Below are 17,772 nucleotides of genomic sequence, written 5' to 3'. Positions count from 1 at the left end.
CTGGTCTCGAGGGTGCTCATGCTGAGATGCCTGAAGGTGCCACAGCAGTGACCACTGGCACTGGGCACTGCTTGTCTGAAGGATCTTAACGTTGTTTGAAAGGAGGATTGATTTAATTACTTATACTAAAGGCTGGATTGTGGTTGAGATGCTTGAAAGAATAAAAACTAGCTGGGCTAGTATGGAAACTGTTGGGAAGAGAAGGCTGAACTCAAATCAGGAAACAACCAAACACATGGAGGAGAAGGATTGGGAACAAAGGAAATCAAGACAGGTCGAGCAAAGTGCTGTGAGTCTGAGAAGGTGAGGAATGTTTGGTGATAAGGCCTGAGATTGCTGTCAGTGAGTCTGGGGCACAGGGTGGGCTGTGGGGATGTGACAGGAGAGCTGGGACATTGGGGTTGGGCAGGGTTTGTGGCCAGGACAGAGTGATGCAGGTAAAGATGGAGCCAAGGAGTCTCTTCCCATCAGAAATCACATGTGTCTTCCAGAACCTTCCTGCTTTGTCACATTGCACTTGGGAAACCCAACAACAATTTGTGTGTCTGTCCCTGTGCACTAGTGACTGTCTAGGCAGAGATTAACTGTTAAACTCTACACAGAGATTTCCTGCTTTCTCTGCTGCTGTTCCAGTTTTAGACAGCACTGCAGAGGTCTAGGTCTCATACTTTTGTTACACCTAAGTTTCCTTGTGGTAGAATTAGTTGTTTTGGCTTTTGGTTATTAATTAAATATTAAATTATATTTTAATTAAATATATTATTTTTAAAAAATCAGAAAATTACAAAATTAACATTTTTAGCTGCAGTCTTCATTTGGATCTTTTGTATACATTTGTTGTGGTATTCACTCTAACAACAGCACAGTCTCACGTTGCTGTTAAAAGCCTGGATTGATTCCTTGCTGTCTAGGGATGTATCATGGATGTATAGTGAGGGAACCTGTGCATATAGGGTCTGTTTACTTGTTGCAGAAACAGGAAAATTGTAAAATGGGGACTGTGGGGAAGATGATCTCATGAATGCTGTTCAGAGAACTGTGTTGTCTCTTCTTGCCAGGGGTTTTATTAATTGATTCTGGGCAAGGGACTTGCCCAGATTTTCCTGGGTGGTCACTAGTGATGTAATCCTCGGGCTGTGGCTGACTCAGCTGAGACATTCACCAGTGCTGAGGACTCACAGCTGCAGCAGGAGTCAATAGGAGCTGTGCTGTGAACACATTGTGCTGTGCAACGCTAATTACTCTGGAAAGCCAAGTCTCAATTTGTAAGTCTGCAGACTTACAAATCAAACTCCACAATCTACAGGATATCCTTAGACCTTGAAAGTGATCTTAGATCAAACTTGGGCTTTCTCATATCAAATTTGCTTTATTACTGTTACTTAACCTGTACCATGATCTCTGTCTGGTGAGATTAAGAGAAATATAATTATATAAGGCAAGGGTAATGCTGGGTAGGATGTGTCTGAATCACACACGAGGACTGTTTGGTTAAGTGCTGATGTAATTGCTCCAGACAGAGTAAAGAGGCTGTCAGTCCCTCAAGGAAAAGTGCTGCTTAGGCACCGTATCTGGTGAGAGAACAACCACAGCTCCATCTGACAGCTGAGCAGAGTAAACCAGGATGGCAGCCTTCCCCCCAGCACCTAGGTTTGGCTTAAGGTCAGTTGTAGTCACTTGTTCTGCGTTGGTTTAGTTTATCCTTCTCGCTCCTGGTAGCTGAATTGGTGACTGATATTTTTGTGGGTGTGAGCAGTGCGTGGTTTTGGTGTGTAACTCCTACTCTTGGGAAGAAATCTGGGGTTTGAGCACACAGGAAGGATCTGATGTGCTTAACTCTTGGTTTCCTAATGGTTCTGGCAAAATGAACACAAACCTAATTGTCAGCAAGGCAATCACTTTGAAATGTGATGTTCTACTTGTTCTAACTGTAATGAATGCTTTCCTGACAAATTTAATAGAGAATTGCTGTCATGAGGGTACCACTGTGCTGGGCAGTGTTTCAGACAGACCTGCAGATAGACAGGTTTGCTCTGATTGTTGTTTCCAAGATTGTCTCAGGAAGAAATTCCCTTCTCTGTTCTTTAATAGGAGTGTGTAGTTCAGGAGAGCCAGGAATCTTTATGAAGCTTTTGTGATTTGAGGAAGGCGATGAACAATTTCTGGGTATTTAAATTATTGGTACATTCAAAGTGAATTTTCCACCAATTAAAATAAAATCAGAAAAGCTATTATGAAAAGGTTGAGCACTGGTAACTATTTATTATAGTAAGATTATTTCTTTTTATATAAAATTAACTGCTCCACAACATTTTCATGTTTATTAACAACCAACTGTGAAGTTCTCAGCTTCTTAAAGGCAGGATTTTTTTTTTTTTACCAGGAATATAAGTGTGTAGAAACCGTAAACTTCGTGGATTAAGGAATGACAGTTTTGCATTTAACACTTTTCTTCCTCCTAAAAGAAAATTATAATAATTTTCCCAGGCTTCCAGTAAATACTGCAGCTGAAGCCAGCACAGTATTTTTGAACACTGTAGTAAATGTTCCATAATTGCCTCTGGTGGCAAGTTCTCTGGCTGGGGAATCAGGTTGGCTCCTGTAGTTGAATCATATAATATGATTTTCATTCACTGCTGTAAATTGGCTCTGGACAGCTTCACATGTCAAACTTGACTACTATTTTCTGGATCTCACCAGGCAAACTGTGTCACTCACTCCTTGCATTCAAGAGAGGTTTCTGTTGTCGGGCCAAGAAATATGTAGGAAATATTCTGTGAGATCAAGACACAAAAATAATAAAGAAATAACAAAATATTTTAGATTGAGAGTCAGTGGAGAAACAAATATACGAAAAATGATAAGAATAAAGGTATATTTTGTGCTGAGAATGATTAAGGAAAACAGAAACCTGTGTTTTAGAAGCAAGCAGTAACAGCAGGGAGTTTCTGCTGCAAGATCAAGGCAGGACTTATTTCTTACATCTTTTCTTTCATTTCTAAAATTAAGTGTATCTAATGTCATCTGTAGAGGTAAGATGTTTTTATTTTGATAAATCCAGATTTCATACACATGATAATGTCCCTTTTGGCTGTATCATTTTTTACCCTCTTCACTACTCTTTATAATTGTGAGATTTCTTCTAAAAAAGGTTATGTACAGGTTAATTTACTCAGCCAAGCTGTGTAGGAGTAAACTTACAAGGTTTGTAGGTTTGAGCTTGTCTTGGTTTTTTGGTTTGGGTTTATTTTTGGGTATTTATCTTTTGTGTATGTGTGTTCTCTTTTCGCCAGAGGCATCACTTCAGTCCAACAGGAACATAAATTAATAATTATTAATAAAAATGAACGGTATAACCAAAAAGGCACATATCTTTTATCTAATACAAATTTCACTGCAAAGCTCCTGTGTTCCTAAGCAAAACAAGGAGATTGTAATGTATAATGAGTATATACATCCTTAAAGCCAATTATGAAGGGGAGAAGCAATCACAGAAAATAAAATAGGGAGCATAAAATCTTAATTTTGACATAAAATATAGTAATCAGATTTTTTTTCCTGGATGAAACACTAATTGTCTTTTGGCTTACATGTGTTCTCCTGTTTATTTTGCTTAAAAAATTAGGAAAAGAGGGAAGTATTTGAGGAAAGTTTATAGTCAAATGCCATAATCCGTTTTGTTGACAAAGTATTACAGGTGGCAGAACTTCAACTACCGGAAAGCTATTTAATTTTTCTACTAATTTCTGGTGTTCTGCCTTTTTTTTGTCAGTATTTGTAAATGTGTAATAAAAATAGATGTCACAGAATGTATGGAGCTCTTAAAAGTAAGTTAGATTAGAGATTAAAGAATTACTTTTTTTTCTTTTCTCTCAGTTAACTTTCTTCCATTTCCAGCAAGTCTAAAAGTATATTTTTGTGCTACAACTTGACAAATATCTTGCAAACCAAGTTGAAATCCTCAAATCCCTGAGCTAGGGGATAGCATTGTGACAAAATTTGGAGAGCAGTCTGGGCTGGAATTTTCTTGAAGTAACTGGAAGCCAGTAGAGGGTGGTTGGGACTGACCTACTCAAGCACTAATGAAATAATAATGGGATGTGTTACGGGGTTAGTCTTTCTGGGACCTCACAGAGCAAAAACTTGTTCTCAGGAACGCAAACATTCTGAGTCTGGTCTGTTAAAAATCATTCCTGCTGCTTTACATTCAAGAAATGTAGCCATAGGTGAGTGATTGCTTTCCCATAGGCCCTGTAGAAACCATCTTTCTCCCAGATATGACTTAAAGCTTCAGGAAAAAAAAAAAAAAAAAGAAAAACCCCCAAACCAAAACAACCCCCTCAAAAAAAATCCAATTTAAAAAAAAATAACAACAGAGTGCTCAGCAAAGGTCTAAGGTTGAGTCAGGCTCAGAGCAGATGCTCTGCTGTTGAACACAAGAACCTCATCTCTGTGGGATGGTCTCTTTGGAGCCTTCTGAACTGGAATCTCTAGGTCTGAACTGGAACAATGGGGTGTCACAAAAATCCGGGAGTGAGATCCCTGTCGCTGCTGTTTGCTAGACCACAACATCTTGGAAACACTCAAACACACACACACATGAACTGGTGTGTGCTGGTTGAATGAGGTGTGTAACTGGGCTGCATTTCAGCAGCAGGGAGCTGGAAATTCCCAAATTTCTCCAACCTAAGGACTCTGTGTCTTGGATTTGTGTTCACAGCCTGTATACAGGTAAAATTCTTCCTGTAAACCCTGATCCCAAGTCCAGTGACCCAACAAAGTCTGCTGAGATGGGAACAGGGAGGCATTATTTTGTATTCTACCCCAAAACAGCTTCTGTTAAACCTTTAAGATCCTCACTGGTGGTGGCTCTGGGGAGCTCAGCTGGAGTGCCTGGTTTTACAGCTGGGCACAACCCAGAGCAGTTCCTGCAGTGGTGGCATTGCAGTGGCAGGTGCTGGGTGAGGCCCTGCACCCTCACTCCAGGGATGAAGCAAGGAAAATACATGAATGAGTCTGGCAGGGGGTATAACAACGAGAGGTTGTGAGGAGGACCAAAAATTCCTACCGGGAATGTGGAGTGTCACAGTGGTAGATGGAGAAACCTTGAGGTTTGGCAGTGTAATGCTGCATTCTGGTGTTTATGTGGTTAGAGGTACATTGCTGTGGTGTCAAAAAGTGTTTTGCAAAATACCAGTCTAAGGATTTCTCTGATGTCTTCCTGCTTGTCTGTACTGCACTTAATGCAAGATCAACGTGCTACAACAGAGCTGATGGATTCATAATGCAGCTGCCATTGCAAATTCAGCATTTACCAGCTGATACCTGACCAAATGCTCAGTTACACAATTGTGACAGCCGAAACTAGATTCACTGGGGCATGTTAGAAGATCCAATATCACTAGCACTACTTTCAGATGAGCAGGGAACATATCAAAACATCTGGTTTCATTCTGAAAGATGTCTTCTGGTGAGCAGAATTATCTGTGTAAGTTCCTGGGTAGATTTAGTTGACAACTCAGTTCATTGTTGGTAAGATTTTGTCTGTTGAATGTCTGCCCTCAGGTGAGTTGCTAATAAGCAGCCCTGTCTAAAACTATAGCAGGAGCTTGACAGCCAGACTCTGAAAATCAGCACCAAACAGAATATGAAGGGAAATTCTAGTTGTCACCTTGTATTACTATAGGTGGATGGTTTAATGGCTCTCAGCTCTTCAGTTCCTAAGGCAGCCTCAATGAGAGGGATCTATAATGCAAATTATTAATTTTATTTGGAAGTCATTCAGGTGCTGTGATGAAAGGCAGCACTATAAAAGTCTTGGAGGACCATATGTGTTTAGAGGTTTTACAGTGGTGGTAGAGTCTCTGGCTGGGGCAGAAGCTGAAGGCTTTAACTCTGTTGAAACAAGCAGTAAGCACAGACATTTAAAATTCTGAATGCCCTGCCATCCTAAAGCTCTTCATTTTCTACCTTAGAACTGAGGGGTAAGAGACACAAAAGGCTGTTCCTTGGGATGTAGGTCCATAAACACTTTCTGAAGCAGCAGGACTGCAGGGGTTTTTGCCTTGCAGAGCAGTGCCCTGTTCTGGGGTTTGAGGAGTGACAACTGTGGCTTCTGCATGTTTTGCTGCTGAATGAGCCACAGGTTCTGACTGTAACTGCAGGGCAGGATTCCTTCCTTCTTTTCCAGAAAGGGTGTCTCTGATCCAGGGCTGTCTTTGGGTAAATACTTCAGTGCAGCTGGCCAAACCTGTTGTGCATGGTAGGAATAAAGCTTGTCTTTCAAAGGAAGAGGCAAAGAAAGGCATCAGGGCAGGGACCAGATCTAGCTCATATTTGTAGTAAGAAGATCAGATTTTAAGTGTGACTTATTCATCTTAAATACTGAAAATACATCTGTGGGCTTTCCTTCATCAGAGTCAAAAATATATGATGATAAGATACAAAGCACAAAATATGAGATAAAGGTGAAATAATGGTCCAAGCAGGTTTTTTAATCCAGTTGTTTTCAGTCCTTGACAAGGAGGAAAAGTCTCTCGTGACTGTTAAGTGCTCTAGAAATTTCCTCCTTCCTGATACAGACGTTTCTCCCCAGCCCTGGGCTCTGTCACTGTGGTGGATGCACACGCTCCTCGTTTCCCTCAAACAGTCCCTGCAAATCCCTGCTTATAGGGCAGGGGAAAATAAGAGGGAAGGGAGGGTTTTGCCCTTCCCAACAACCTCCATGCAGGTTGTGTGTGTCCTGCCAGGCCAGGAGTGTGCTACAGGTTCCTGCTGCACACTCCCCTGATTCTCTCAGAGATTGCTTTGGTTCTTGGCTGCCTGAGCAATGCAAGCCCCAAAGAGCCCCATCCCTGGGAGCAGTCTGGCTCATCCACTCGTTTTCTGTCTCCCAGCAGGGAAGTCGGTGGCTGCCCAATGCAGGGGGACGTTTGTGACACATCTCAGGCAGGAGCTTGGTGGCACCGCTAATAGAGCGTGGCTGTCTCATTTGTAGGCTCTATTCATCTGACAGCTGAGAATTATCAGTACTGATGCTTCACTCCCTCTCTCTTTTTCTCCAAGGTAGTGATTTGTCTGTGTTATGGGTAGGTAAGCTTGACAAAACATTACACATTAGCAGCTGAGACGGTGTTTGAAATGGGAAAATTGCTGGCAAACCGCTCCATTAGAGACCCAAATAACAAATTCTTTCTTTCCCTCAAAGAAAGGGAGATAGTTAAGGCCCAAATTAATACGTCTGTCTCCCCCACTCTGCAGGGGGAATCACTCTTCAAGACAAATGGCTTCGTCACTCCTGAGTGTGAGCTGGCTCTGCTCAGCCCCCGTTAAGCACAGTTTTTTTATCCTTTGTGTTTTATCCGTCCTGGGCTGAGCAGTTACAGGCACCACGTGAGGAGGTGATGAAAAGATTTGCACCTCAGTGAACTCTGAGATGGATTAGCATGGGAATTCGAGTGCCTATTCTTTACTCTGGGATAGTTTTTCATCTTTAACTGCATGGTTTCCCCCTGTTTGTTTTGGATTTTTTTTTTCTTTGATATGTTTACTTTTTGCTGTCATTGCTGCAAAGTCATTTAAAGAGAGTGGGAAAAGGGAGGACTTTACCCTGTCTAACATCATGTTGTTACAAGAAAAATCTATCTGAATCCGTTGAGCCCTCATACTTTCCAATCTCTTGATGATATATTGGAGAATAGAAAGGAAATTGTTCTTGTCCTTTGATGTTGTTGTCAAAGACACTAAAATAAAGCTTGGAGAGGCAGACAGAGCGTTGCTGGGTGTCAGAAGGGGGGAGACACGCTTCAATTCATCTCAGCACTCAGCTGGCAGCAGGAGACATGGCACAGGGAAACTGGGAACTGAACGGAGGAACAAAAGCTGCTGGGAGTTTGAACGGGGCCAATTTATTGTGTCAGTGTCGTGAATTCTACTTGTCGAGTCTTGTGAGCAGATCTGAGTAGGAAATACCAGAGGAGAATCGAGGGAAATTTTCTTGAGTTGTAAGAAATGTTAAATGCAGGGATTAGTGGTTTAAATTATGAAAATTTACACTTTTAGGGCTGTGTGTCTTGTACACGTTTCTCAAATGTGTTGTAAAATTATTTTATGGTATAGTCTGATAATACTGCCCAAAAATGAACTCTCTGATGCTGCTTTGCACTAGCACAGATGGTTTTATAGTGTATGACATCACTCCATAGTATGCAGGGATGGACCATGAAAAGCACAGTTTTCCAAAGGTCATGTTCTAGGTAAACCAGGTAATTTTCTCTTGAAATAAAATGTGGTGGTAAAATTTAGATTAGCTGTTCAATTTTTGGAGGAAAAAATGCCAACATAGGTAAGGACTGTGTTTTTCACTTTATTTCAAAGAGTGCACCTCTAACAGCAGTTTCCCATTATGTCATGAACAACACTGTTTTACAATTAAGCCTTCATCACCCTGAAATTGCCAACACCCCTTCTGGCAGAACCTAGTGTTTCTTGAGATTTTTAATCCTCTGCTGTCCTTGACATGTCATTTACGAGCTCAGATGAGGTGAAAGCACAAACTATTAATCCAAACAATGTGTTTTCTGCTATTTTAGTTGTGTAAGTGCATTGTGTTTTTCAGGCTATGCCTGCCAATCTGTAATTAAAACACGTGCTTGTTTAATGCAGCGTATTTAATGCAGCACAAGCACTTATTTAATGCTCCAGGATTGGCTCTGTTTCGTGCCCAAGTTGGAGCCCACCAGCAAACACACCCTGATGAGAGCCCGTGGTGCTGCCTGTGCTTCCCTGGTAGCATCTGCAAGATGTAGTGCACTGAGCAGGATGGCTGCTGTGTAATCTTTAGTCCTTCATTTACAGAGAGCTTCAAAAATGTAAGGTCTGAGGTGAAACTACAGCAGCAGATGACACCAGCCCTGTCCATCTATTTCTGTGCAGGCCATCTGCTGTAAATCCTGTAGGAATGGGTGAAGAGTTCAGCAGTAGTTTCAGAAGGCAGCTCTCTCGAAGAACTCCTGTTTCTGTCTTCCTCTCCACCTTTTCTGGACATTTCTGTGTTTTTTTTTTTTTTTTTTAATTGCTTGGGACATGTGGCTATTCCAGTTTTGTATTTTTTTCACCCTACGAGAGGAAAATTCTGAGTGTATTTCCACTCTTAAATCACTAAAATTTCCTTGGAATTTTAAGTGATTATAAAAAAGGACATGTCCCCCCCCTGCCCCCCATCTTTTCATTTGAGTTTCCCTGCAAGGACTGCCGTGCCTGTGTGCAGGACGTGTGATCCCCCAGTTTCCATCCCCAGGGCCAGGGAATTGGGCAGGCACGGCCCTCTTTTGTTCCTCGAAGTGTCTGCACAGAAATACTTGGGAGGAGTGAAACACCCAACTGGCAGGCTGACAAAAAGCCTTTATGGGAAGAGTATGTGTACTGCTAATTCTGGTGACAAACACCCAACAATAGTGGTGTGCTGGAGCTTGCAGCAATTTGCATTTCACTGTGGACTTGCCAGAAATGAAGCGTGTTATATTTAGACCAACTGGAAGGGAAATCTCAGACACTAATTCAAATCACAAAACAAGGAGTAGAATTAACTCTGATCACAACCTTTAAGATAGACTGCTACAGAAATAAAAGAGGGCATGCACGCTGGCTGTACAAGTTGACTGTGCAAATATCACAATATTTGAGACTTAAATAGCTTCTTAGAGTACAACTGTGCTGGCACATCATCTTATTTTCAAGGGGATTTTTTCTCTTGTCTGTGGATCACCAGAAGGATACCCTGTGCAATAGAGAGCTGATGGGCCTTACACATTTTCTCTGCATTATTCCCAAACCTTGATTTATTTCTCCCTTCTCCCATTTCATTTTATCTCCATTCCTGGTTCTAAAATTTTTTTCTCCCCTCTGCAATGCTGCAGCAGCTCCAAATGACTAGAGTGCTTCATTCCATCATTGCAGTATGTTTTTGTATTTCAATTCCATTTCCAACCGCAGATTTTTTACTATTTAAACTCTTTCTTTTTTATGGCACTTGGGGGAAAAAATACACAACATTTGAATAATAAGTAAGAGCAAGGAAAAATCACATTTTACTCTCAGTTCCAACTCTGTAGAATTTTAGCTGTTGTGGTCATTGAAATTTATTTTATGGGAATCTGCTTTTACATTTCTAATTGAGATGAACACTTAGAGTTCATCTGAGGAGAAGTTATTCCTTTTAGCAGGAATTTGGGGAACTTGCTGACAATTGAAAGTACTTCTGGGAAGGAAGAGAAATTAATCTTAGTGGTTACTGTATGTGGTATCTTAAAGCTGCTTGCGTTTTATGTTAGTGAGACATGCATTTATGATACTTCATAAAGAATACCTCTTTCAACCCAAATCTTAGAAATAAAAACAGCAGCATTTTCATGTACTCCAAACCATATTTTAGAAAACCTTCAGCATTTGGTAGTTAAAATAGGAAGATACTGTTCTTTTTTGTACTGCTTTAACATAAAGTTTCTCCCCCTTTCCTCTTAAAAATCTGGATTCATCTTGCAGTGAATCCACTTTGTTTTTTAGCATGTTCCCACAGATTCTTGCTCCTTGAATTGTTCTGATAGTATTATTAATCTGCTTATTAAGCTGTCACAACATAGCCTAGCTTTTAGTTCAGGTGGCTACGTTCTGTTTACAACACCTAGTCAAGGAAAGCATCTGCATTTTTTTTTCTACCTTAACTTTAAAGTATACACACTGTTATTTATTAATTCCACGAGACTTAAAGGTGCAGTTTCTCTAACCTGAGGCTTTTTTCCTGTACCAATTTAGTGTAATCAAAGAGATTGTTTTATTTTCTAAGTTATTTTCTCAGCGTTTTCTCCGTTTAGTGGATTTCAAAAGAAAAAATGTGTCTTACATAAACATAAATTTGTCTTTATATTTATACAAAATTTGCTGTCATGTTTAATGTGATTCCCATCCTGTAGCTGTGTAGTTAACATGTATATTGCTTTGTTTGTTTTCAGACGTTTGGAACAAAACCTCATCAAAATCATTCCCCCTGGAGCTTTCACCCAGTACAAGAAGCTTAAGAGAATGTAAGTTTTAATAAGACCAACATGCAAGGGCAATCATGAAACTTCCAGCTTCAAGTTCAGTGTCTTTATTTCAGAAACATATTGGCAATTCTGTGTTGAAATCACTGGGGATTGCACAAATAATCTCTTCAAAGTGTAAGCAACAATGGAATTCGGTTCAGGATGCCTAACAGTGCATGAAATCCTTAATAATGCTTAATTTCACTTCCTATTATAAACGATGTGATCTAATTAGTTGTTAGTCTGTTCAAACTTCAAATCTGCTTCCTCAGAAAAGATTTGAAGTCCCGGTTTTTTTCTCTCTTTTGTTCTGGTGTCTGTTTGCAGCAGTTCAGTGAAGTTGACCCCACTTAGAGCAGGAGTGAGGATTTTTTTTGTAGTGCCTTCAGTGGCCTGATGTTGAAATGGTTTGACTGTTTACAAGGAAACAAAGAAATCTGCTGGGGAGCTTGTTTTCCCTGTTGCTTAATCACCAGTTGATACCCAGACAATTATTTTTGTATTAGCTCTTGTGTTTTCTTTTTGGATTAAAAAAAAAATAAATAACCCTGATGTGTAGCAGCTCTGTCCTGCAGATAACCCAGGCATTCCCCCAGCTGGGTTTTTTTTTCATTTTTAAGTGATATATATAAGAGATGATGTGACAGTAGCACCATGACACAAATAATGGTAAAGCAAGTTACTCCTGGTTCATCACAATATCAAGAGGTTTATGGTACCACTGGACCAGTAACTTCCAGGAGTCATCCTGGCTTTGTAGCTCAGTGCTAACTCTGCTGAAAAGGTGCTTTTGCAGTTCGTTTCTGATGTGAACAACACTGGGATTAAGACAGTGTGAGCTCATTTCATGGAAGACACTGGATGAGCAGATAGCTAATGCTTCTGGAAACTGAAATGAGCTCCTGCCCTACCACTGATGTAAGGGTAAAATGACTGCATTTTCCAGTCCAAACTCACCAAGTTCCTAGAGCTGAAGAGCTGTAAATATGGATCTTAATATTTAACAGGTCTAATCATCAATCTTAGAGGGTCTCCATTCTTCTGTCTCACTTTCAATATAGCTGTATGTATTTTTAAAGAAGTCCTGTATTGGATAGTGAGGTGGTAATTTCAGTGAAAAATGATGAATCCCTTACCAGTGACCTAACTTGTAATTTTTTCATTATTAAAATCACTACATAGTTCTTTCTGAGGTGTGACTAACTTTAGGTTTTGGCAGTGTTTTACTGTCCTTTCATTTGTCTTGATTGGTGAACTCTAGTTTTAAGGGAGTTGACCAGAAAAATGTTCTTTCATGTTACTACTCAATCCAATGCAGCACTTACTGTGTGAAATGATTAATGTTAGAATTTCACAGCAGAATTCCATTAGCAAGTTGTGTTAACAGCTTTCTGGAGAATAATTGGCATACTCATTGAGATCTGAACTCATAATTAAATAATAAGTTATTGTGCCAGATGATCTGTGTCAAAGCTGAGTTAATGGAAGAGCATTTTGTGGAAGAACTTGGGAGAGGTGGTTGGGCTGCAGAATGTCCCATAACATACATGATGTTTTGCCATTTGGTTATTGACCTGTCTCCTTTAAGTTTAAGTTTTGTTCCTGCTGGATGGTGAGGTTATAAATTGAGCAACAGTTCAGTTACACATAGTTTAACTGAGGACATTTGTTTCAGTATTTGAAGAGATTATTGACATTGTCTTTTCAGTGTGCAAGATTCCCAGTACTGTCAACACAAAAATATACTTTAGTCAAAAGACTGTCTCTTCAAACAAAAGAATCATCCATTTTTTTCCATGAGAGGAAGGACATGTTCGATATCACTGAGCCTTTCTTCCTTCCTGTCACTTTGATTTCAATGAGCAGTGCAATAGCATGAAGATTATCAATTTAGTTAATTGATACTCTGCTCAGGGCACAGATGAAGAACATTATTATAATTGTTGTTATTATTACTATTAACCATTATAATATTTTTATCTACTTCAGAGGAATATTAGCATACCACTGTAAATTTTATTTTTCTCCTAGTGAATAAATACAAGAATGTTATGGGTAACAGCCTTCTCACTTGCAGTACTCTGGATTTTGATTGTTTACTGAGTATTTCCTGCAAGATTAGACAATTTCCGTTTCTTAGCTAATTGGATAACTGAGATTAATTTTTAAGTAAGAGCCAGTTGTCCAAGATAATCTTGATAGGACTTGATATTAATAGGTCAAGATGATAGCAGAGGATGGATGTTAATTCAAGTGTTATACTTGCATGTAGCTGAAGTTTGCCCTTTAGAATGTCTCTTCAACAACTTCTAGGATGGGAGAGCTACTTTGGTGATCCAATTTTAGTTAAGGAGCTGGAATATTTTGTGCCTTGACCTTAATCATAATTGCCCACATCTCCTCACACAATTAATGACATGAAGCTAAATGTATCTGTCTCTTCTGAGAAGGAAGATTTGACACTTGAAGGATCCAAATATGCACTTGAATGATATAATCTGGGGTGATGGTTTCCCTGATTTTGGGGTGGGTATAACCCCAGCTCTGTGCTCAATGATTCAAGGGCTTTAGAAGAGGTTTCAGGGGCTTGAAGGAGACACATCCCATGTCCAGGGGTAGAAGTTGTCATGATTGCATGAACTATCCAAGCCCAGACAAGCCATTTTGAATTAATTCACAGAGCAGTTGTGCTTGTACCCATAGTTCTGTAACTTTTAACTAACAAGTTTGTAGCAAGTTTGTAGAGCAAGACTAAGAGCCAAGTACATAGAACCACTTTGAAAGATGTTGTACCTCTCTGATGCTTGTAGTGACATTCCATGTTGTCAGATTAATTTTACCACATATTAGCAGAAAAACACATTGAGATTTCACAGGCTTCCCAGTAGCTCTGTGGAGTTGCTACTTTTGTTAAGCAGCTTCTAAAAACTAAACCATATATGACATGGAGTTTGCTGAGTACTCTTGTCAAATGAGAACAGTCCATTTTACATGTGAGAGATAATCAAGTAATCTGTTTCTAATAATGTTACTCAACAAAGAGCACATTCATCCAATGCTATTAATAATTTTGCATATGGCTGCATCTAAAAATAAATCTGTTTTGTTTCAAAACCTTTTACAGTAAAGACATTTAAGCCCTACGGTTGCACAGTGACTTGCAGGGTATCCTTGCTCCCCTGGTGCAAAGTCAAACCCAATTTATGTCCCTAACTGGTAACTGAGCACAGCCACCCTCCAAGGTCTGTTCAATAACCTTTGGAAAGATTTCTGCTGTGCTGCCAGAGGTGCAGGGAGACAAGTATGAGGTGACTCATGTATTCCCTGCCTGAGTGGAATCCTGGTAATTTTATTACATTTCCAGTTGAAGAGCCACACTTCCCCTGAGGGATTCAGAGATACCCTAAACTATGAAAATGAGCCTTATGTCATCTAAATTGTCTTTTACAAAAACCTGCGTCTCTTTGTCTTGATGTAAATCAAGCACAGAATAGGACAATCTTACCCAAGCAGGCCAAAGGAAGGGAAGAAAAATACAAGGACATAATTGAATCCCTTTCCCTCAGTCAAGTCAGATGGAGCGTCCTTATCCAACAGCAGAGGAACTTGGGCTCTAATGGAAAGGAAATAATGTGTCTAATTATCTTCTAATGCTGATTGTAGTGCATCTGCATGAAGTGAGTGAGTGTCATCACCCAGCATGGCACTTCTGCACGTTCAGGCACCATTAGTTATACACTCATTAGTGTCCGGACATGGGGAGAGAGGAAGGATGGAGATGTGGAAATGCAGCAAATCAATAAAATAGTGCCGAAATCCTTGTTTCAAAAATCAGATGCCCCTTTCAGATGCTTGTCGCTGTTCAGCAGACCCGTCTTTTCATGTGATTTTAATGGATTTTAATGCGTTGCTTGATAAATAGATAGAACTGATCCACATCAGATTTCTACTTGCTAGATAAAAAGCAGAAGTCAGCCTAAACAAGTTGCACAAAAACCTGTATAGAAGTAAATATTCCTACTTTCACTGTGACAAATTTGGCTGGTGTAAGTCAAGCTGAAGAACCAGAAACCTTCCATGAACCCTGTCCTGGCAGGCAGGATGTTGTAACAGAAAACAACAGTAGATTGCAGAGCAGATTGGTTTGATGAGCCTTATAAAATAATCAAATCTTATAAGGGAGCCAAAAAAACTCAAAAATCCCACTTTATGTGGCTAGATTTGTGACTGCGTTAAAATTTTAACCAACATAATTTGTGGCTCAAAACATGTATAGAATGGCAAACCTTCTTACTTTCTGCTTATTAAGTTCTCATTCAAGTGATGTTTATTTAGAGTCTACTTAGCATGTGCCCCAGTGGAAATATCAGTGAAGATGTACTTGAAATACTGTATTACTGCAGTTTCAGCTCTCAGTGAAGAGATTTAATGCTAGTGATACAAGCTGATACCAACTGTCAGGGAATGCAGCGAGGGTGGCTGAAAGTTGTCTCTCAGCTAAGCACTTGGTTGAACTGATTGACAGAAAGTTTGGGTGGCAGTGACAGTCACGGTAAGGCTCTGAGCATCTGGGTACCACGTGGAGTAAATTGGGCTCCATCTATAAAGATGCTGTGGCACAGTCTCTATTCATCTTTGTTGGTTATGATTAGAACTGAAGGGTATTTTCCTAACCAGGACCACGCTTCCCTCGCAGATGACAGCAGGCTGTGCTGAATTCCACTCACACCGCAGCTGAAAGGGCGGAATCTTGCTGGGCTCCCTGGCAGGGTCTGCAGCACACTCACTGGGTGTTCCCACAGTGCTGCTGGCCTTCAGAGCTCCACGATTTCCATTCAGGTGCTCAGAGGCTTTCCCCAGTGTCTGAAAACTTCGGGCAGACCTGCCAGCGCTCTGTCAACCCTCTTCTCTCAGCTGCTTCACCAGGTCAAGGTCGTGGTGGAATTCTGCCATTAAAACCCAGGCACCACTGGTCCCGTGCTGAGCTCCTCAGTGGCACTGGGGCCTGCTTTGGGATCAGGGGCTGGGCAGTCTGTGTGATCCTCTGTATTGTTATAAAGTTGGCCTCCCATGCCTGCCTTTAAGCATTCAAACAACCTTTATGCTTTGTCATGGGCTGCTTCTCGTGCTTGAGGGCCACCCCACAGAGTCGCAGCGCGGTCTCCAGCACTAATAGCTCTTAAGATGGTTTTATCAACATCACTGTTGTGCTCCAAAACTCTTCATAAAAACCTTTGTTTTAATGCCCATAAAATGAAAGACCTCATTAACAGGAGAGCTCTGGTTATTGAGGCTGGTGGCTTGTCATACTGACTGATGTTTCCTGATCCTTCCTGGAATTTGCCTATCTGTGCCCTAGCATCACTTCTCTGAGTTAATATGATCTTTTACTTCTGTTTTTATATCTTCCAATAAACTACAGCTAGAATCTTTTCATCAGATTCCTGTTTACAATTGTTTTTTTAATCCTCCCTTCTCTTTGCAGAGACATCAGCAAGAACCAAATAACTGACATTGCGCCCGACGCATTCAAAGGCTTGAAATCTCTCATTTCGTTGTAAGTAGAAAATAGAACTGAATGGGCATTTGGGGAGAGCTTGCATGGAAGAGGAATAAAAATGATAATGTGCTGTCTGGGGGAACATATGTTTCTGTGTGCAATTGCCAGCTTGTGTGAAGCATCTGATCTTTTGTAAATGAAAAATTGGTGATGAAGTTTAGGAGAGACTGTTTACAAGTCTCTAGTAAGCTCTTTTATAGATCCACACCCCCAGGGTTGCTGACTTGTTCAGTTCTTCACAGAAGTGCATTAGTTGATCTTCATGGGCACCTGCAGTCTGGACAATTCACCCCTACTCCTCATGGCCCACAAAAACCTCACCATAGCTCACACATTGTTTGGTGGTGTGGAGGAGTTGGGAAAATACTTCCATACTGAATTTTTCTTCCAGAGTACAGAACTGAGATTACACTCTCTTAAGAGTTTTCTGGTTTATTTCATTTTTTGTCGGGTTTTTTTTGTTTGTTTGTTTGGGGCTTTTTTTTTCAAACTAGTTAGGGAAGAACCTAAGCTTGTAAGAAAATGTTTATATTGCTTAGCTGTAATTAGTAATTTATTAAGCTGGAAGGGGTCTAAAATATGACTTCACACAAAAGATAAAAAGAAGATAGGATCTCTTGACAGCCATTCATTTCTCTTTATAGAGCACAGAAACTGGTTTAGCACCAAGTTGAACTTACTTGCAGCTATATTTCAGCCTAGGTGCTCAGAGCACTATTAAAATAGTGGAGCTTTTAATGGGTAGAAGGAGCAATGCAAGGTCAGAAGCTGCATATGGAGGATAAACTAGAATAGACTGTTAGAAAGAGCCCAGGCTGAGAGAAGAAGGTGAGCACAAATAGAATGATATTTGCTTGTGTTTATCTTAAGGATAGTTTTAAAACAATTATCTCATTAATATTCATATAATACAACTCGATTCTTTAAAGAGTGTAGTTTGTTTCTATAAGCTGCCATAATTTTATTCACTGAATACTGGGTAATTCTGACAAACTGGATAAACTTGTTGACTAGTACTAATATTAGAAGGTTATTAGGTATTAAACTTACATGTTACAGTAAACCTCTGAGCCAGAGTTCAGAAGGATTTGCCCTTTTTTGTGACCTGAATCCAGCTGGGAGAATGCCAGA

General features: G+C 40.2%; 1 protein-coding gene across 2 annotated transcripts in view; it reads left to right on the top strand.

Moving 5' to 3' along the window:
- Positions 1–17,772, top strand: part of SLIT3 (slit guidance ligand 3) — a 480,366-nt gene that overhangs the window by 311,056 nt on the left and 151,538 nt on the right. For both annotated transcript variants that reach the window (XM_017825656.1, XM_017825657.1), the window contains 2 exons: positions 11,010–11,081; positions 16,567–16,638. In XM_017825656.1, coding sequence (XP_017681145.1) covers positions 11,010–11,081; positions 16,567–16,638 — 144 coding nt within the window. The remainder of the gene's footprint in view (positions 1–11,009; positions 11,082–16,566; positions 16,639–17,772) is intronic.

Source organism: Lepidothrix coronata, unplaced genomic scaffold, assembly GCF_001604755.1.
Source record: "Lepidothrix coronata isolate B3197 unplaced genomic scaffold, Lepidothrix_coronata-1.0 Scaffold121, whole genome shotgun sequence".
NCBI classification, from domain to species: domain Eukaryota; kingdom Metazoa; phylum Chordata; class Aves; order Passeriformes; family Pipridae; genus Lepidothrix; species Lepidothrix coronata.
This window is presented reverse-complemented; position numbering and strand designations above follow the sequence as displayed.